Source organism: Grammomys surdaster, unplaced genomic scaffold, assembly GCF_004785775.1.
Source record: "Grammomys surdaster isolate TR1022 unplaced genomic scaffold, NIH_TR_1.0 1164, whole genome shotgun sequence".
NCBI classification, from domain to species: Eukaryota; Metazoa; Chordata; class Mammalia; order Rodentia; family Muridae; genus Grammomys; species Grammomys surdaster.
Window position 1 is genome coordinate 239,223 of NW_021605583.1, and position 22,173 is coordinate 261,395.

General features: G+C 43.8%; 1 protein-coding gene across 1 annotated transcript in view; it reads right to left on the reverse strand.

Moving 5' to 3' along the window:
- Positions 1-9,710: 9,710 nt before the first annotated feature.
- The window catches only part of Alg9 (ALG9 alpha-1,2-mannosyltransferase), a 59,585-nt gene continuing 47,122 nt past the window's right edge, over positions 9,711-22,173 (reverse strand). Inside the window, exon 15 of the mRNA XM_028783796.1 lies at positions 9,711-10,517. Coding sequence (XP_028639629.1) covers positions 10,394-10,517 — 124 coding nt within the window. The 3' untranslated portion in view covers positions 9,711-10,393. The remainder of the gene's footprint in view (positions 10,518-22,173) is intronic.

The window sequence follows — 22,173 nt, forward strand, 5'->3', positions numbered from 1 at the left end:
CAGACATCTCCCAAGGCTCTCCAGAGACTCTAATGTGACAGATGATTGAAACTCATTAAAAAGTTTATCTGGAAAGACAATTACCAGGTCAAGCAACAAGCACTGCCTCAGAAAAGAACTAAACTCTTTGGAGTCCACCTCTGTCCAGGAAACGCAAATAATAATGCTAACTGCTTATCAATAAGCAATGCTTTCCTACTGGCTATGGGTTTTGCCTGATTACAAAGTTCATTCCTGGCGGCCTGTCATGCTCTACCAACACAGCCTGTGGTGTTGAACGACTTCCATACCACATCTCCTTTCCAAGGCTGCTTAGCTTCCTCTCCACTTCCCACACACACTACAGAAAACTAATGACCAGGGAGCCCAGGGGCAGCAGCTGAGTCTAGACTGAGGACTGAAGGTAGGCTCTGGAAGCGAGACTGTCTCAGTATAAAACCAGAGCTCTGACACCCACATAGCAGTTCACTCACTCAGTGTGAATTGAGAGAAAGCAAGATTAGACTTGTCCAGTTCCTGTACACAGCAAGAATATGAATGCACAGGCTGGAGGAAGCCATAGCCATCACAGCTCTCTCACACAGATAAGGGCTAAGCCAGGAAATCTGAATGACACCGTCATTCTCAATGGGCCCTTTGCCTCTGCCTTAGAGACAGGTTTACAAACAGGCACAATGGCAAATGCTGGCCAGTCCACAGTTGCTAGCTAGGGCAGACCTGTAGGTTATAGCACACCTAGACATGTGTCTCACTGACAGCATCAACAAGAAAGGGATGGATCTCTCGATTTGTAAACTCAGCTGAGCCACACGGTGCCTTCCCAAGACTGTCATCCCTTAGCATCAGCCAAGGGCTTGGTTGCAGGACACACTTGTGTGCCAAAAGCCAACGAAGCTCAAGGCACTTGTATAAGATGGTTCGGTACCTGTGTACAGTCTGCACCCAGCCATGTGTTTTAAATCATCTCCGGATCATTTCACGTAAAACGGTCAAAGCTGTAACTATCTCTGTAGGCATAATGACAAGGAAAGAAGTCTGCTCGTGGTCAGTAAACTTTCCTTTGGGTCTATGGATGAGAGACCTATGGATAAACAGATCTGTACCTTCTTTTAGCAGGATGACCCTGTAAACTGACTCCCAGGTCCATGTTTAATTCATTACAACACCGCAGTTTCCATGGTGGCTCTAGGGGCACGCTTAAGTTTGCATTTACAGGAACACTGTTGCATCCTAAGGAACGCAAATATTTTCCCCTCAATTTCATATCAATCTTTCCACCTTCTTTCCTTCTTTTCTCTTCATGGCAAGCCTCCCTCCCCACTTTCTCTAGACGGCAATACTCCAGCAGTGAGCACAGGACTTAGCTGAGGGCACACAGCAAAGGGATGACTTCAGGACTTGGGAGCATAGCAGCTGTTCTCTTGCCCATCATCCCCTGAGTGTCTAGGGTAAACCACCACTTGAATTCTTGGTGAGAGCAAATCAAAGAACTGGTCTAATCAAGTCTGGTAACATTCTAGGAGCTAGGGACACTGCAGGCTGCAGTGCCATGTCTACCAGCTGTATGTTGCTGGGCAAATTACTCTCTATGAATCTTGGTTTGTGTATCTCTGGTCTGTCCAAGTTACCTCGTGTGGCTGTTCAGAAGATTAAATGCATAGGATGCTTAGTGCAGGATATGGCAGTGTGCACCTACGAAGCAGCACTCAGTATAAATAGGAAGATCAGGAGTTCCAGCCAATCTTAAGAAAACTCAGCCCACTGCATTCACCTTTAACCTTAACCTTAGCACTCAATCAGGAAGAACGAGCACGTGGGTCTCTACGAGTTTGAAGCCAGTTAGTGATATTATACACACACACCACAGACAGACAGACACACACACACATACACTCCAGATCTTATTCAAATATCATCCATTTTCCTGTATTTCTGATAATGCCCCCCCTTTTTTTTTTTTGGTTGCTAAATTTACCACATCTAAGCTTTTGGAATTTGAAACCTGAAGACAATTACATACATTTGGGGCTTGATGGCTGTGCTGTAACCTCCCTGGGCTGCTCTTACCTATGGCATCCATAGGTACCCAGCTATTCTCTCCTCAGCTCCACTGTGCCCACAGGGTAGAGCCCAGCTTTCCTTCTCTGCTCTTCTTATCACAACTTACAGTAGGCCCAGTCAGCATACGCAGTAACCCTCAGCAACCTGCACAACTGTTCCCAGCCAGAGACGTGATCTCACAAAAGCAAAGCGGGGCTGGCTTTCACATGTTCCTGCTCTCCAGGGTGCTCTTGCCTGATGCCACCCTCCTGTTCCACCCCCCAGGTGATGTTCTTTCTCACTTCCTTTACAGAGCTTCCCAGGAGAACTGTTAGAAGAGCCACCAGGTGTGAAAAAAGGACCTGTGCCAAGATCCCCTGCACAAGCCTCATAACTTGGCAGAAATACAGTTGACACTTGTAAGCACAGACCAGACTGTATACTAATTTCTAGGACTTCAGGAAATCTTCTCCCTCTCTGATCTAAGAGATTAGATTTAGCTGGGGTCCACATGTCCTAGGAAAGCCCCAACAAAGGCTGCAGGTGTTATCTGCAAACTCCAGGCTGTGGTTACTGAAGGGGATTAAAGTGATTTACAAAAAAAAAAGTGTACTGGCCTTGACTAGCTCTTTCTCTTTGCTCATCTAGCCTTCGAGGCTCTCCATCCTAGCATCCCAAAGGAGGCGAAGGATAGCAGACTTCGCACGGGTCCTGACGCACTGACTGGGGAAGAGCTTAGTAGCAGAGCACTGTCTAGCACAGTTGACATCCTGTTGGATTCCTAGGGGAGGGACAAAAGGAGGGACGAGAGAGGGGAACAGAATCTATGAGTGTCAGCTTCCCCATCCACAAGGAAAGAGGCAATGTGCTTTAAACTGAGCTACAAGCCCAGACTTTGCTATTAGCTATTCTTCTTGTGTTTTTCCACAAATTCAATCTAATGATCTAGATGGTTATAAAAAAACAAACAGAAATACCCTTCCCCAAACCACAAACAAAACATCAGCCTCAATCCATACTGTCTCTCTAGAGTTAAGCATATATGTATATGTGTATGTGTATGTGTATGTATATGTATGTATATGTATATATATGTATATATATTATTTAGTGGCACACCTGAAGAAGAGGCTCCTCACTCCGCATCCGGCTAGCTGCCCCTGTTCAGGTCCTGACTCTGCCTATATAGTTACCTGTACATTTAACATGGGACTACTACTTCCCTCTGCAAATGTTTGCTTTTTGCATTGTGGGCTAGGCATGAGGAGTCATCATCAAAGGTGTTCTCAGGCCTTTTACTGCACAAGGGCTCACACCCAGCTAAACACTGAGCTACTGTGCTGTAAATGACATGTTGGCATCAGGAGGCGAGAACTCAGGACACTCATATATCCTCCAGACTGGCCGAGTCAATGTCAGCAAGTCAACAGTGGTAGGGTTAGGAATGTGTAAGTGAAAAGATTTACTGTGTGTGAATACTTAAAAATGGGCAGCTGGCAGGTAATTGCCCCTTAAGAGTTCTTCTTCAAGAACACTATCTTTTATTACCTACAAATATAATCAAGGATATAACAAATACAATAGAAACTAACAGAGAAGTAGCAACTTACAAGATTGCCTACCAACTAGGGAATCATAGGTGTGGTGGGCAATTCGTCTACTCAGGTAACATCTGCACTGTAGAAATGCACGAGGCAATGTAAGGACATGTCTCAAACACTCAGCTTGGATATTTCAACACTTGCTGGGAATACAGCAACCACCAAATCAACTGAGTTCCTGGAGGGAAAGAACTCTGATGTTTAGTGAGAGTAGGGTGCCCTCTGCTGGACAAAAGTGAGTCTCCATGATGGCTATATAGACCGGATTGTGTAAGCCCTCAGAAGAAAACAGAAACAAAGGTGTAGCGACAAATTTAATCTCTGGTATTGCATGCACACACGCACACACGCACACAGACACTCACTGTTGGATATCCAGTCATCCTAAGTTGTGAAGTCCCAAATATAGAAGCCCAAGAAAATGGGAATGGGCAGAATCAGGAAAGTTCCTAAGATTCTCTTCTAAATGGCACACTAAGACTATGCATCTCCACAAGTATTTCTCTGGAAAGGAAGAATGGGAGCACCCTACAGGCAATTCCAGGGAAACATAGAGACACGTTGTTTGTAGACAAGAAAGAGGTACCGCGTGCTCCTGAGTGGTACATGGTGTCTTCTTGTTGGTTGAGTGAACACATTTCAGTTCACTTCTCTCAAAAAGAGATTAACCTTTGCTCTCGAGACTGAGCCAGCTAGCAGCAGCTGCAAAGAGGCTGTCTGCAACCTGTAGCAAGACAAGGAAGTGAGGTCTTCCCTGTACTCAGCTCCAGAGGAAAGCTAAGTGTGCCTGACAACCATTCAAAGCCGGCTCCAGGCTGAGCCAGGAGAAGATGGGGTAAGTGGAGTTTGCCCCACTCTTTCTTTTCCTATCTAATACATAAATCCAAAGATGACAAAATTTTTGTTTTTTTTTTTCTAAATGTTACATGGAAAGAACAAACCTTACAGGAGACAAATAGCATCCGCTAGTGTGCATGAGTGTCACCTTAGTTAACTGCTTTTCCAGAAAAAAGGACTCGAGAGCAGGAAAGGCCTACGGAGGGGAGAGGCCTGAGACTAGTGGTCACCAATTAGAAAAGGACATTAGCATTCTGCCGTCTTCATTAGCTGTGGTCTTTGGTGTGATGCTTACCTAGCCTTTATCAAGGGCAGTGGTGTTGAACTCAGGATTCGCACTAGAAAAACCATCTCATCTAGAACTTTCTAAAAATGACCATGCCTATGCTCACCCAGCCACTAACTCATACTCCTGAGTATGAGGAAGGACTGTGGAGCTCTGCCTATGAATTGCTGCTTTATTGGTTATGATTTCTCCAGTGTTGGGCACAACACTTCTAAAACAGTTAGTAAATAAACCGAGAAGCCTCACTCTTCTTATTTGGCAATGCAGCTGACTAGCGAGTTAAATGACTGACCAAAGGTCCAGGGGGTCAGTTGCTCCACTGTTTCCACAAATGGAGATCAGAACCCTTCTCACCACAGGTGCTGTCTGTCTGGACACGAGTAGGCAGGCCCAAGAAACCCCACACTGAGGAAATCTGCCTGAGTCGTCCCCTTCGGCTGGCTCTTAAGGCCCATCAAAAAGTTGCCTAGTTTATGCTTTTTACCTGCATTTAAGAAATTACAGAAGTTCAGAAAGAACAAATAAAACCAAGAGCAAAAGTCCCCACTTACCTTGATTTTAAAGATACTGCAAGATGCACTTCAATTTCAGGACAATAAATAAATAACCACACCAAAGTGAAAAGCTCACGTACACCCAAGTTGCTGATTTAAACACACACACTATCAGTTTACAAAGCTCAACATATCTGCATTTCCTTGCACCCCCCCATACACACCGTACATCCCTTCTCTAAATTTCCCTCGTGTCATCGCTCCAATGTGTCCATCTCAACTTGTTCGAAACTCAAGTCTAGGTGGAATCCCAGAGCTGGGAGACCCAGGGTGGCTAACAGCTTTACATATTATTTGCTACTTAATATCTGGCCTGAATGTGTGAATACAAACCCAGGTTGCAGTTGGACATCTTCTACAAAGGACAGGGACAGGAAGGACCTAATGGCTCCTAACACTTAAAAGAAAGGTCTTCTAAGCCAGACTCATTCAGAAGGTCATCTGTGCCAAGTCTGGCCCTCCAAAATCAGGAAACATAAAAATACAAATATTTCATGAAGGGCCTTGTGTCTCCTTTTAGACACAACCCTGGGGAATGTGCTCTTATGACAAAGTCTGAAGTTCAGAACTGCTAAGCTACACACACACACACACACACACACACACAGAGAGAGAGAGAGAGAGAGAGAGAGAGGCTTACTTAAGAGCTGCCCTTTTGAGTTCTCAAGACTTATGATTTGCTGTATTTTCTGTTCTAAGAATTCAGATCAAGATGCTAGGCACGGTGACTCATACTCATGACCACAACATTGGCAGGCTAAGGCAGGACTGTTGTGAATCCTAGGCCAGCCTGGGCTACATACTGAGCTCCAGGCCAGTCTAGGCTATAGAATGAAACCCTGTTCTGAAAAATAAAAATTAAAAATCTGTGCCAAATTGAAAGCAAGAGCTGCCTGTTAGTTATTAAAAAGATATCTTTTACTTTTCTTAGTTGTCAATAAACCTGCATGGAATGGGAATGCTGGGCCCCTGAGCTCTGGAAGACAACAGCACTGAGCTTGCACCTTCAGGCCAACTAAGACTGAGGCAGGCGTACAAGGGTTCTGCTTAAGGCTGTCTGTTCCTACAAAGGGGTGGAGAAGGAAGTCGTCGCGGAGGTTTCAAGTCTAGAGACTGTGCTTAGACATGGTTCTAAAGGTAAGAAAGCAGACGGACAGGAGAAAGGTGGTCTCCTATACTACACGGAACGGTGGTCTGTTCCCACCCAAGATTAAATTAGTAAAAGCATCTAAAAATAACATGGGAGAAGTAAATCAAATTAAATCTCAGGACACCTGGGGTCATGAGGGAAGAGAAATGAAAAGTAATGACACAGAACCAGGTGACAAGATTGGATGTGAAAAGCAAGACAAGAAAAAAAAATGTAAAAAAAAAAATAAAGAAAGAATAAAAAGATATCTAACAGCCCCCCTCAAAGGGGGGAATTATCCAAATGCCAGCTGTACGTGGATTGATGTTTTTATGAGAACTAGACTAGAATACTCCAAATACCCACACAGGAAGATAAGCCGGCCGACAAGCCTTTCTCTGTCCAGTACAGTGCTCAAAGATACACTCTCCTGAGAGAAATAAACCTCACTTTCACTGTGATTCCAGAAGCCTTTTTCCACAGTTTGAGTCCTTTGACCTGCGTCACATCTATGAACAGAGGCAGCAGTGGGGAACACAGCAGCTACTCGTTTCCAATTCCCAGTGAAAGTTAGAAACTGAATGCAAAAGAAACGTCACCTTAAGAAAGGGGAAAACCGAGCCTAGGATGGTGGCACATGCCTTAGAAAAGGGAGATCAACCTAGGGTGCTGGTGCACGCCTTCAATCCTGACACTTGGGAGGCAGAGGCAGTTGGATCGCTGAGTTCGAGGCCAGCCTGGTCTATAGAGTGAGTTCTAGGACAACCAGGGCTACAGAGAAATCCTGTCTCTGTCAAAATGTATTAATGTTTTCTTTCATGGGAACACAGTCAGTATGTAATGAACATATGTGAAATAAAGCACAAGGACCAGGAAGAGGAAAGAACTAGATGACACCGGTGTCAGGCAGAACTGCGCTGCTTCCTGATGTCACCTCCATCAACAATTACATGGTCATAGGCTGGGAAAATTAAAGGAACATTCAGATTTATGGCTACACCAGCGAAGCCCAAAACCCAGTCAACTCCTTACAGAAGCCTTGATCTTCCTGTTATAGTCCATTAACGCTGAGCACACGCCCACTTCAGCTATTTACCTGAGGGGTTCTGTGTGGGAGCCTCTCAGACTCACAGGTAAGCTTTCCTGCATCTGTGCAAGCAGAGAGTTAATTGCCTCTTTTCCTCTTTAAAGAAAATTAAACTAAAAGCCAAGGTGACTGGTTTGAGGCAGATTGTTACAGAACCACAGTGAGCCTCATCCACTCGACCCTAGGGCAAAAGCATGGAAGAAGTTTCCCTCTGGTGAAGTGGCTACCTAGTATCTTACAAAAGGACTTCAAAGGTCTTTTCCAGAATCCAGACTAGAAAAATATGACCTAAGCTAAAGTTTGTGATCAATAACCACTTTGATTTCAAATCATGCCTGGCTGCTAAGCCTGAATTCAGTAATAAGGACTACAGGTTACAATTTTCTGCAATTATCCAAAGAGGTTAAAATAACCTGACTTTTTTTTTTTAATCAAATAATGAAAATGGTAGGAGTCAGATCTTGACTGCTCACTATCTTGTCCATCAAAGGCCTTTATAAACCATATGTAGATCTACAGATACAGCTACAGATACAGCAACAATCTACAGATAAAAACTTAGTCTAGTTACCAGAGCAGTAGTACAAGTCTTTGCAGAAGACAAGAGCCATGGACCAGGTACCTTTCCTTTTCCCATGTGAAGCTAACTCTGTAGGCTGCTAAGAAGTACTTGGCATCATGTCTGAGATGTACCACACTCTCACCAGAAGACAGAATGGAAAAAAAAAAACAGACTGAGGTTTTAAAGGGATAGGAACTGACATTTCCAAGAAATCTCTGTGCTACATTATATTTGAGTTCTTACTCAGAGGACCTTTGCTTGCATCCGTGCATGTGTGTGCATGCATGTTGTGTGCATGCATGTGTGTGCTTGCATGTGTGTGCATGCATGTGTGTGCTTGCATGTGTGTGCATGCATGTGTGTGCATGCATGTGTGTGGATGTAGAGGCATAGGTTGGTGTCAGGCACCTTTACAGGGCTCTTTACATTTTTCAGGCACATAAGATAATCGAATCGCTCAATTTTGTACCACTTGTAGGTGTGTGTGTTTGCACGTGTTAGGAATTGAACCCAGGTCCTTGCACATGGTAAACACATGCTCTACCATCCAGCCATACCCCGATTAGAGAAGAGCCACTCTCCACTGGGCTCCATGGCTATCTCATCCTGCAGTGCCTTGGCTTCCCAAACGTTCTCAGTTCTTCAGTCATGTCACACAGTATCAAACACTGGGAATGAACTTTCAGGGACCATTCACACAGTAGGGCTACAATCTAGCTTTCCTACCCAGCTGTCATTCTGTCCATCTGGGCACCTCACCCTGCTGCATTCATCTCCAAGCAGATATTCTTTTAGAGGAGCCCAAGAGGATTCATTCAACTGCATGTTTTTCTGTCTTCTTTCCTGGTTCACATTAGAAAGTTATTTTTTAAAAAAAGAAAAAGAAAAAAGAGGAAAAAATAGCCACTGTGGAAACCAGATCTTCCTCTCTGTACTGCTGGAACCTGTGACCCTCAAGGGAATAAGGCACCTTACCATGACCCACAGAGACAAGAACACTGTGCACAGCAGACCCGGTGACTTCTAAATCCCAGCAATATCACATAGCACTGTGAGAAAGGGTAACCCACAGGCTAACCCAGAGAACTCCAACAACTACAGAAACTGACAACTAATGGGCTCTCTGCTCAACCTCACCCTCATTCCAAGCAGATGAGTGGAGAGGCAAGTGTGAGAAGTCAGACAGCCGAGATGTTACCTACTGCCCACACAAGGGACCATAAGGCTTCACCCCCTCCGGAGACCTGCATGTTTCCTGTCTGTGAAGTACGTCCTCCTTACAGTAGTTGTGAGGATCAAATGAGATACTGAAAACACAGCTTACAGGCTGAGCCATATTGTAAGACAAAGTGAAGTCACAGCGGGCTTACCTGTTGGGGGAGTTCTTACCAGTGCCTATGCAACTAGAGGCTGCTTTGCGGCAGAACTGAAGGAAGTCATTTTCATTTCGTTGGGGCTATTGTTTAAAAAAAAAGAATTCTTAATTTCCCCAAAATGGCCTCAGACTACTTTAAAATGTGTTGTCACCCAAATCTACGGATACTCTTTTCCTCCAGAGACACCCTATATAGTTGTAATCTTTGTACAGATTCTAGAATTCAAGACAAAGCATGCTGAAACATTAAAAATCTTAAAACACTTCCCAAAAAGCCATATAATTAAGACCAGTTTTAAAGAAAATAAAAGGAAAATTAGAGTCATAAATAACATGATTAGGTCACAGTTCTTCAGTGGTTGCCTTTTTCCTGAGCTTCAGGACAGGGACAGTCCTGTGAACGCTTTAGAAGCTGAGTCTCGCTGGCGGTGAAGGGACATATCCGGTTGGCAACTAGGCTGATCTTCTTTTCGGCACTAGGATTTGAACAAGGCCTGCTAGGAGCTGCCAAACAGCTTCGACAGAGAAACCAGGTAGCCTAAGGACGGCTTGGTAGTTCTCAGACGCCAGGCCAGGGAGTAGAGAAGGCTAGCACACACCAAGTCAAGGACTCTCAGCTCTTCCTGTAAGCACTTTCGCTCTTCTCGGCTCTAGTGAATAACTACACGGAGAACAAGGAGAAGTGGAACAGTGGACCTCCCCAGGAGTTAGGCTCTGCCTATCTGCAGAAAGCTCACATGCAGCACAGACACAGGAGCAGGAAGTGTGTGACTCTGACATAACCATGACGAGCTCAGAGCACCGGAGATTTGGCATTTTTGGCAGATGACCTTTATTACAGCATTATAGGATGCCTTGGAGGAACTCAGCTCAGCATAATCCCTAGTTAACACAGGCTGTCCACTGGAGCCACACCGGTGTGCTAACCACCACTTTTCTTCCGGCTTTGTTTTGCTTTCCGGGGCTTCAGGATGGTGTAGTTCACATATACTGTGTACTGATCTGACAGGAAGGGAACATAGAATGCCCGAAGCAACTTGGAAGACCTGAAAAGAAAGAAAGGGAGGAGGAGGGATTTTATCAGTTTACTGATGGCTCTGAAAATAATTAACAAAACCAAGCGCTATATCAAGGATGTTCTATATGAATACAGAAAAGTCTACTATTTAGGTACCAGATCATATAATAGACCACATACCTTGTTACTCAATCCAAAAACAAAATAAAAATAAAAACAAAAAAAAAATTCTGTCTCCCTAATAAGCCTGAACAGCCTAGCAAGAGCCATGGGTCTGCATTTTGCATTCGAATGTGACACAGACAAGTTCCAGGGCAGACAAAGGCTGTGAGGACTGAAATTCACTCTTAACACCCAAATAATTTCTGAATCTAGAAATATAGAACAAATATAGAATTATAGAACAATTATATAAATGCCAAATCCTCAACCAATTCTGGCTCCAGCTCCAAGTTTTCCTACAGAGATAAGGTATGTCCTGGGCACCTGGGCACTGCTCCAGTTGTGCCTGAATCAAGCAGCTAGTCTATGCACAAGCACGAGAGCACAGTATGTTCTTGAAAATTCTATTCATGACTGAAGTATGAGACCTGGGGAATGATTTGGTTTTAAATTTGTTTACTCCATCTGATAAATCTCTGAGAAAGGTGGCAATGACACCCAGCCTCACAGAGAGAGAACAAGCAGAGGTCAAGCCTGCTCAGAGTCACACAGGTTAAGCAGCTTGTTCAAGTTCAATAAGGGACTGATAAGAGCCTCATCAAGGTTTGATTCTAGAGTTTGCAAGCTTTACCATTATGGCTTAGCCTGCAGCTTACAGATTTATCCTTTCCTGAAGAGGCTGTAATGGCAGCTTCAAATGCATCTAGCATTACTTCCTGACTAAAATTTTCAGTCTGAAAATCCAAGTTGGCCCAATTACTGATACCAGAAATGAGATAGCTGAAGGGTGTCCACGGCCAGTCCTTTTCTAGATTCTAAACTTGTAAATGTCAGGTCGATGTGGCATTTGCACTGGCAGCCTGTGTCTGGGCTTGGCAGACTCCTGCAATGCCTGCACACAATGGTCTCACACTTGGCAAACACACCCCTTAGAGATGCTTCCCAACTGAGACGCTGGCAGTGCCCTGTGCTCAATAGAGACACACTTCACTGCAACAGCCAACAGCTCAAGGGCTTGGGTAGGGAAAAAGAGGCTTAGCAGAGACTCTGGAGATAAAGCAGGGGTCTTGGGAGCAGAGTAAACAGGAAGAGGATGCACCTGGCTCAGACAAAGTTAATTTCCTCTTTTTGCTCAAAACGCACAGATAAAGTGATGTTCTGAACAGAAAGTCTAAAGCCAGCACCAATTCCCTCAGGTCAGTAGTGGCCATTTCTGAGATGAGTCCTGTTCATTAAGACATACGTGCTCGGCTGGACTCGAGGCCTGCATCAACAGCAGGGTCTGCAGAAGCAGTTCTGTTTTCCTTTTGGATGAGTTCTACAGCAGCTTCAATACCGAATGAACCACTGGAGGCATTTATATCCTCCACTGAACACAGTTCAGAATCCTGAGTTCAATACTTTCCACCTCTAATGTCATAAGAAGAAAACTGGGCAGGAAGACATTCCACAGTCTTAGACAAAGTAGACACATACACACAGAGAACACTTTTCAGAACACTTCTTGGCTGCACACAGAACACACGTCACCAAAAGCACTGACTAGACTGAAATGGAAGGCCTACTATGCATTACTGCTGGGTATAAAAAGCAAGCTGAACAATAAAAGAGAAAGGAGACTGGGACAAGATATCTATAATCCATACAGTGGAAGATTGCCATCTAGAATATGTGTGCTTCCTACAGTTCGGGACGAGTAACTCAGTGGGAAAGAACTGCAAAGGGAATGAATAGCAAAGGGAAATGCAAGCAGCTAATGTGATCTGACGGAATGCAAGCCTTGGCATCGACTCAACAACCACGTTTGCAAAAACTATCAAGTCTGACTATACCTAACACTGGTGCAGAAAGAGGAGGCACGTATGTCAGTGAAAGGCACGTCCACAGCCACGTGCACAGGTGATTGCAGCAGAAGCGGTCGGAACAAACAGTGTGCCTCACGGAGGCTTTATGACTCTATGACAGCTCATCTGTTTTATATTCATGCTTCACAAATAACTTGTTTTGTTTTCTGCTTATTATATCAGAAAGTTTCAAACATATATAAGTTGGCAAAATGTTACTCATAGCCATTTAAAACGAACAGACAAATTTGTCCCAAATTTAGGGGTAAAATGCTTTATTTATTTATTCGTTTACTTATTTTGAAGCTAGTGTCTCACTGTGCAGCCCTGTGCTGGTCTGGAACTCACCGAGATCCACCTGCCTCTGACTGAGATTAAAGATGTGCACCACCATGCCCCATCCAGAAAACCTCAAATTCTTCAATATGACAACTATATATGAACACGTGCATGCTTGCCACATAGCCACATCATCTCTTCTCAATGGGCTAATGGTCTCATTGAATTTGTATTCGTATCTGAAGACAAACGGCACACAGCCATAATTTAGCATATATACTCCCAAAGCACTAGCACACAAGTTCAGAAGAGAAGTCACACACTGAGAACTGGGTAGGATGGGGGAAACATTCAATATACATCTTTCCATCTCAGACATCTCACTGGAGGTGTGTGGTCGTCTGAACTCTGGTGACCCTTCTTCTGGTTCCTCTAGCTCAGGGTACAGCCAGGTCTTTTCAGTATGTCTTTCACGGTGTGTACAGACTTATTTGTTAACTTGCTGTATGCCCCTTTATTCTTACATTTAGATTTCAGGGACTGAGTATGTTTTATCTATGCCTGGTACAACTGTATGATGAACAGCATACATGTTGGGAGGACGGGTAGGTAGGTGGGGGATAGGCAGATAGATAAAGAAAGAGGGCGAAGGATATCACACTAAAGAATTAAGCTGAGCTCAACCATATTGAGCCCCATCAGGTGACAGCATAAATGCAGATATGAAAGGTAGGTAACAGACAAGTCCTATTCCCAATGAGGAATTCCAAGCCCAACAAATTGTGGTTTGGGTTAAGCATCTTGTCAAGGACAGACATGAAGTGAATCAAGAAACATCCCAACTCTGCAGTGTTCACCCAGTGTGGCGTCATTGGAAAATTAGCACTAAATTCTAAGCACAGCATTCAGCAAGGGAGCTTTTATAGGTAAACCTGAGCACAAAACTGCATAACAGGAAAAGCACAAGGGTCTCATCAGAACACAGCATTGAGCATCCTGAGAACACAGGGCTGCTGCAGCCACCACACAGAGCCACAAGCTGATGGCTTCCAGAAGTATCATGACATGCGCGCCCACTGCGAAGGGGTGAGTCTGTGGGCTGTCTGACTTGGTTTTTAGAACAAGTTGGCTGGAGTTGTCTGAAACTAGCTGCTGTTCTCCATTTCCTCCTTCTTTCATCTGCTCTGACACGGAAAGAAGGGAATCCCTGACTACATTAGTTTCTCAACCATTAGTATCTGTAGCAGCTATAACTGTTAAGGAAGACTTGTTATACTACATTGTTTCTTAAGAACGGAAAATCAACAGAGTGAGTTTGAGGACAGCCAGGGCTACACAAAGAAACCCTGTCTTGAAAAACCAAAAACCAAAAACCAAAAAAAAAAAAAAAAAAGAACAGAAAATCAAATTGATAAAACAAAAGAAGAGCTAAGCACTGGAAGAAGGAGTCTGCACACATGCACATATTCACACATGCACACGTAGGAGCACAGGTCAGAATGATCACAAACTAAGACAAAACCAATCCCTATCAAAGTTCATGCCACAAGGCCTGTAATGAAATGCCACAGTGTGACCTGAAAGAACACAAGCGTTGAACATTAGAGTTGCTCAACAAAGGATAGTAGGTTGACTATGACTGAATCCGTAAGGAACAAGATGTAAGATATGTGTCACCATCATAGAAACCCAAACACCCTATCCCAGTTAGAGAGTCTCTTAAGCAATGCAGGAATGGAACAAATATGCACAAAACAACTGTCCAAGCAGTATGACTGCCGACAACTCAGAATGTGTTCTGATTCAATTCCCGTCCCATCTGAGAGCAGTCTGCTGTGGAGACTTAAATCTGTACTTGCTTACATGAGCGGAAGACGGGCAGCTAGAACCCCGACACCACCAACTGGTCCAAGTGGAAACACTGAGTCAATTTGTCAGCTTAGACAGACAGCCTTGAGACACTCGGGTTGTTTCCCTCCCATTTCTATCTGTCTGTCTGTCTGCCCATCCACCTGTTATCCATCCAACCTCTCATCCCCTCACTCAAACATTAAAACCACACTTAGCCTTGCTGGTTCAGCCCCACTGAGTATTTCCTGGAGCTGCTCTTTGCCTTAATCACGCATGTAGTGCACTTTTCAGTGAGGTATTTTCCATGCCTGTCCATGGAGAACTGGCCCTTCAAAGTACCTTCAGATCTAAAAACCAATTGGGTTTCCTTCACGATTCAGTCACACTCAACCTACTATCCTTTACTGAGCCATGCTAATATTCAAAAGGCTGGTACTGGGCAAACATAAGGGTGCTTTCGTAGCTTGAACAGGACACAGGGTGAGGATACTGCTTTACAGTCAGTGAGCACTACAGAGATAAGTCACACTCCTATTTCACAAGCGTGCGCACAGGAACATGGCTAACACGCTGTACTTGCTGGAGGGACTGCCCGAGGGACAGAACACAGTGCTGCATCTCCAGCTTTTAGGACTCTCCCATGGAAAACACTCAGGATTCTGCAAATGAAAGAATATGCCAGCCTCTCAGGTCAGATGATCTAATCTACTTCCCTAGCATCTAATGTTCATCTTCCACAAGGAAATAGAGCTTGAAGCTTGAACAAGTAAAATTAGGCTTGTTTTCTTCTCAAACATTTTAGTCCTAGATCTGAGGCAGAACAGAGCAGAGCAGGGATCCACACAAGTGTGGGAGGGACGAAGGTAGAAGCCAGACTGCCCACGGGATAGTGGTACAATTGACTCGGAAAGTGTCCATGTTAATGAACAAAATGGTACCCTAAGAGGCTAAATGACCTTTCAGGTGCTAGTTCACACAGTTTGCTAAGTCGCCCTGACCCATGTGACTGGTGTAACACTTAACTTTCAGCAGTTTATCCAGCTCTCGGGCCACATGCTGACCACTCAGAGTAACCCTCCAAAGAGCCGTGAGGTGGTGTGGTCAGGAAGCCTGCTGAAACACAGACTGGACTCACAACCCTGTGACATGGGCACGTAGTGAATCATGCCCCTGATGTGTACAGCATCTGGCATAACATCCTAGCCTCTGCACCAGTCACCTTTGGCCAATATTCAGAACAGCGGAGTTGGGAAAGACTTGCTATTAGGCAACTAGACCCTTCTGACCTTCAGTCCTGCCAAGGGTTGGGGGGAAGCACTCTTCAGTCTTTTCCCATCGGGTGTGACTGAAAGATACAGGCAGCACACAACAGTGTCTCCCAGTCTCAGCCCTGCTCCTCAGACCCTTATCTGGGCTTTATCTGTGTGGCAGAAGAGCACTGGAAACCAACTCAAGAAAAAGACTCTGGCAAGCTTTAAAGGTTTGAAATTAACAATGAGTATATTTTGTCTCGACAATTTTTATGTCACTAAGGCTTCTGACAAGACCATTATCTTGCTCCCGTCTCCTTCTCACCATTATATAAATCCAGCTCCAAGAAAGTAAATCTAGGACTAGAGAGATGGTCCAGCAGCTAAGAAGACTTGCTGCTCTTCTGGGGAGTTTACATTCAGTTCCCAGCATCTATACCAGGCTCACAACCACCTGCAAATCATGGTACACATATATGCATGCATTCATGCATTCACACATAAATAATAAAAAAGTTAAGTAATAAAAAAGTAAAAATGAAAAGAATGTAAGACCCACCGAGTCATATATTTAAGACCCTCTAATGTGCCGAGAATCATAAAGAAGCTGGAACAAAAACTGATGACGTCAGCTGCTCCGTCCACTAGCTTAAAGCCAGGCCATCCTGCAGCACTGAATCTCCTCTCAGTCTACAGCACTCGCTCAGTGAGGAGGTGAAGAGAGGTCTTTCTAGAGAACTCATCCCACAATAGAAAGCAGAGCTCTCTGGGCTCCACAAGGGATTAAAAAGTTTGTTTCTTTTTACTCTTCCTTAATGTCAGCAGATTTCAATGATTAAGGAACTAAGACATTAGGCAACATGCAATGTGTTTTGAAGCCAAATCTGGCCAAGGGTAACTACGTTAGATGGACGTCTTGGAAACGTGTCTAGGGGAAAATGGGGAGGGGGCAGGAGGATGAAGGGGTGGCAGCAGGCAGAAGCTGATCGTGTTATATCTAAAAATTGACAGCCAACCTGAAGATCTGGTTACTTTCTGTGCTGTCTTCTAGAGTTTTATATTTCTCACTGTATATTTAGATCTATGATCCATGTTAATTTTACATGGGTATAAGATCTGTGCCGTCCTTCAATGATGAACACTGGTGTGGAACTGTAAGCCAAATAAACCCCTTTTTCCCCAGTTTCCTTTTCAGTCATGGTGTTTCATCGCAGCAACAGAAACCCTACCCACGATAGGATGGTATAGCCTGAATGAACCTTAAAAACATGCTAAGCACAAGAAGCTGCATTAGTTCCTTTCTCTTGCTGTGACAGAACACCATGACCATAGTAATTTATGGAAAAAAGTCCATTCTGGCTTACAGTTCCAGAGGTAGTCATGACGGCAGCAGAGCTGGAAGCTGGCTGATCACACTTCCGTTTATACACAGAAGGAAAACGAGCCAGGCAGAAGGAGGATGAGACTATACCTGTCAAAGACCACCCCCTCACCACCAGTGACAGACTTCCTTTAGCAAGGCTGCACCTCCTAAAAATTCACAGACAGCACCACCAACTGGGGACCAAGTGTTCAAATATGAGCCTATGGGAGACTTTTCTCATACAAACTATTATGGAAGCCAAACACAAAACCATACACTTGTAAGAAATAGCCAAAAAATGCAAACCTATAAATAGGTAAATTACGAGTTGGAGTTGGAGCCGGTAAGGTAACATACAATTGTGGTTGTATAATTTGGCATGTAAACTGTACTCCAATAAAGTTGCTTTTTTAGAAAACTGGTTAGATTTGCCTTACAAGTGTGGCTATAGTTGAAGTTGAAGAAAAAAAAATTACACCTGGGCTGGGAAGATGGCTCAGTAGATACAGATGCTTGCTGTCACGCCTGAAGACCTAAGTTCAATGCTCAAAACTCACATGGTAGGAGAGTCAACTACTGCAAGTTGTCCTCTGACCCTATGAAAACTATGGTGTGTTCACGCATGCATGTGCAAACACACACACACACAGAGTTTAAAGAGAAAAGGCAGGGCTGGTGAAATGGCTCAGTGGTTAAGAACACTGACTGCTTTTCCAGAGGTCATGAATTCAAATCCAAGCAACCACATGGTGGCTCACAACCATCCATAATGAGATCTGATGCCCTCACATGGGTGTCTGAAGACAGCTACAGTGTACTTTGGGCCAGAGCGAGTAGGGAGAAGGGAAGGAGAAAATAAAAAATTAAAAAATAAAGAGAAAAAGCAAAAGCAGGTATTACCACGTCACATTCACACTGCAAATCTCATTTCCCAGTTCCCTGAGGAAAAAAACTGACGCTATCAGAGGAAACGCTCAGCACTCTGCTCATCACCGGCACCCCGGCATGAACTCTTCTGTACTTTAAGTACATACCACTCAGAGATCCACCTGCCTCTGCCCCCTGAGAGCTGGGATTAAAGGTGTGCCTCGAGTTCAAAGCCAGCCTGGTCTACATAGCAAGTTCCAGCAGGAGGACTCCACAGAGAAACCTTGTCTATAATGGTGATGAGGATGAGGATGTTAAAGATTACATACAACTTCAAACTACCCTCAGGATCATTAGCTAGAGAGGCACATGTGGCCTGGGGCTGTGGCATTAGACACAGACATAAGACCCCTACGCCATGCAGAAAGCACTAGCAGATGGGTCTTACACGATGGCCTGAGCCTTTGTTTGTGAGCGTTTCTTCTCTCGTCTAACTCAATGGCAATGCTCCAGCAATGCTTTCCTTCCCTACATCACCTGCCTTTAGTTGTAACAAGAGTCTTCTCATCAGCACATGGCTCATGTGTTTTCTCATTCATTTTTTTAAAGAACAGTTTGGGGTTATAAAATATTTTTTAAACTTCCTGGAAATAATTAACAATTACTATAAAATAATAGAATCCAGAAATTAACATATTAAAGTCAATCACTTTTGGAGAAATCAGCAATGAACAGGCAGAATTTTAATTTAGAAAATTAGTACCACTTATATTAGCACTCCCTCAAAACATATACTCTTTTATAAATCTACAACATGTATATAGAATCTATACAAAGAAAACTACAATGAAATAAATCAAAGAATGACTAACAGAGGCACTCCCTGCTTGTGAACAGGGTGGCTCAGTATTGAGATACCACTTCTTCCCAACCGCATCGTGACACAATCACAGTCAAAATCCCAGCAAATTTTACAGAGACAAAAAAAAAAAAAAAAAAAAAGAGTCTAAAGTTTATACAGGTAGGCAAAAGCCCCAGAATAACCAACACAATATCAAAGAAAATGATGGCAAAGTTATTTGGAAAAATGAGCAACTTCAAGACTGAACACAAAGCTATGTCAATCACGACTGATATGGTCAATACAGACACAGACAGGAAATGATCTAGCAGATACAAATCTCTGAGAAGGGGGCAGAGCAAAAAACATGGAAGAATGAAAGGCTTTTCAACAAATGGCGCCCTAATAAGTGGGTATATAAAAATATATTTTACTTATATAAAAATAAGTAAATCTAGACACAGATCTTATACCCATGTAAAATTAACATGGATCATAGATCTAAATATACAGTGAGAAATATAAAACTCTAGAAGACAGCACAGAAAGTAACCAGATCTTCAGGTTGGCTGTCAATTTTTAGATATAACACGATCAGTTAAAAAAAAAAAGGATAAGATGAACTTTATTAAAATCGAAATGTTTGCTTTTTTGCAAAAGATATTATCGAGAACAGAAGACTGAGACTAACACACACACCTGCAAAAGGTGTGTCTGACAAAGGATCGTGAGTGAAAACACACTTAGAATTCTGTAAACTCCACAATAAGAATACAAACAACTCAATTAAAAACACAGTCAATGGGAACCTCGGCCCTCTGCACGTATGTAATAGTTGTGCAGCTGGGTCTTCATGTGGGCCTCCTGAAGTGGGAGCAGGGGCTGTCTCTGACTACATTGCCTTGCTGCCTTTGGATCCCTTTCTCCTAATGAGGGCTGCCTCACCTGGCCTCAATAGAAGATGCTCCTAGTCTTACTGCAACTTGATATCCATGGGAGGCCTCCCCTTCTCTGAGAAGGGGATGTGGGAGTGAGGGACTAGGAGAAGACAAGGAAGAGGAAGCTAAGATCGGGATGTAAAGTAAATAAATAATTTCATAAAATTAAAAAGAAAAAAAAATGAGTCAAATGTGCTGGAAAGATAGCCAATGGCAAAGAACTTGCCTAGCAACCATAAGGCCCTGGGTTCAAGCCCCAGAACTGGAAAAAAGGAAAGAGGAAGAAGAGGAAGAAGAAGGGGGGAGCGAAGGCTTTAAAAACACCTCATCCAGACAGACTTACAGATGGCAAATAGGCTAATAAAAAGATATTCCTCCTACTTATCACTAGAGAAATGGGAAAAAACAGCCACAGTTCCCTCTGGACTGGTAGAGACGCAGAATGGCAGCTTCCTACAAAGCTAAACAAGAACACAGCACACAGCTCAGCCGTCACACTGCTCAGTTCTCACCAAGAAAGGATGAAAACTCACCTGCCCAAAATGTGCACATGGACATTTATGCAAACTGAGCCACCATAATCTGGTCATTGGAAATCCTGAACAACCTAAAGCTTAAAACTTTCTCCGTGCCACACCATTAAAACTTGTTTCTTGCACAAAATCTTTATATAAAATTACCATAGGTGCTAGAGAGATGGCTTAGCAGTTAAGAATAACACTGTCCTTCCAGAAAACCCAGGTTTGATTCCCAGCACCTACATCAGGTGGCTCCTGTACATGTGAAATCTGTAACTTCAGGTCCAGAGGACCAAATGTCTCCGTGGGCACCCACTCACATGTGGCATACAATCAGACACACAGACACACAGATATATACACACACACATACACACACACATACCCCTGACTGAAAATAAAATATCTTTTAAAAAATTACCAACAAGGTCTATATATAAAGTATAAATGAAACATAGAGCAAATTTTGTACATAGACCTGGGTTCTGTCCCTTAGATATCTTAATATGTGTATGCACACATTCCAAAATATGACATCTGAAACACTTTTGGCCCTAGTATTTCAAATAAGAGGCGGTCAATCTGTAATAGCTTTACTCACAACTGCTATTACAGACTACATGTGTGCATCCCCTCAGTTCATGTTAAAACAGATGTGGTGACTCACATCTAAAATCCCTGCAGTTGGGAAACGGAGGCAGGAAAATTTTGAGTTTGAGGCCAGCCAAGGCTACATGATCAAACTCATCTGAAAACTTTACCCCTGTGCTCTAATTTGATCCCCAGTGTGATGGTGTGTGGAGAGATGGCTCTGAGAGGCCATTCAGCCACATGTGCAGAGCTCTCCAGAATGGAGTTAGTTCCCTGAAGAGAACAGAGAAGTGGCTTACCCTCTTTCCCATGTTAGATAGGAGAAGTCACTATCTGAAACCTACAGAAGATCCACACTAGAATCTGACCGCTAGCACACTGGCCTTAAACTTCCAGCCTCCAAACCATGAGGAACAAAGCGTCTGCAGGTCCAGCCCCTCAGTCTTATTTCTTACACTAGCATGAACTGAAACGATAGCAAAAACTTAGAAGTTCTTAAGTCCTTCGATGGGGGATAGACAAGGCCTACTTTGACCACCTACCTAAGGGTATAACTCTTAGATCTAGTCAGGTCCTGTTTAACTTTCCCTCAGTACTTAACAATCTTCTAATGGGCTGTATGCAATGATTAATCCTGTCAACTTGACTGGGTCGAGAACCACCTAGATTAGTAACACACACATGGTCTGTTGGGTATTTCCAGAGAAGTTTAAAACCAATGGGGTGAGGGGTGCCCTGAATATGAGCATCATCATTTAGTCGGCTGCAAGCCTGCATAGGACAAAGATGGGAGAGCCAGGGAACCAGCTGGTACTGCCACTCCTGCAGACACCAGACCCCAGCAGCTTCTGGCTTTCAATGAAGAGTCACACCGACAACTCTCTAGGGGGCTCCTGGGTGTTCGGCCTGGGATAAAGGTATGTCATTGGCTTCATGTATGTTCTGAGCTTCTCTCTTCTTGGCTGACCAGCTGCTAAGTGCCCTGGCTATCAAGTGTGCTCTCAACAACCCCCTTCCATAACTACATTTCATTCAGTTGAATCTCTCCCTCTACAGAACCTTAACATACCACACAATCCACAGCCTCCTTTATGATTGTTGGCTATGTCCCCTATTCACCTTCAGACAGTAAGCTTACAAACACCCTCACACCCCCAACTCACACTTACAAACACCCTCA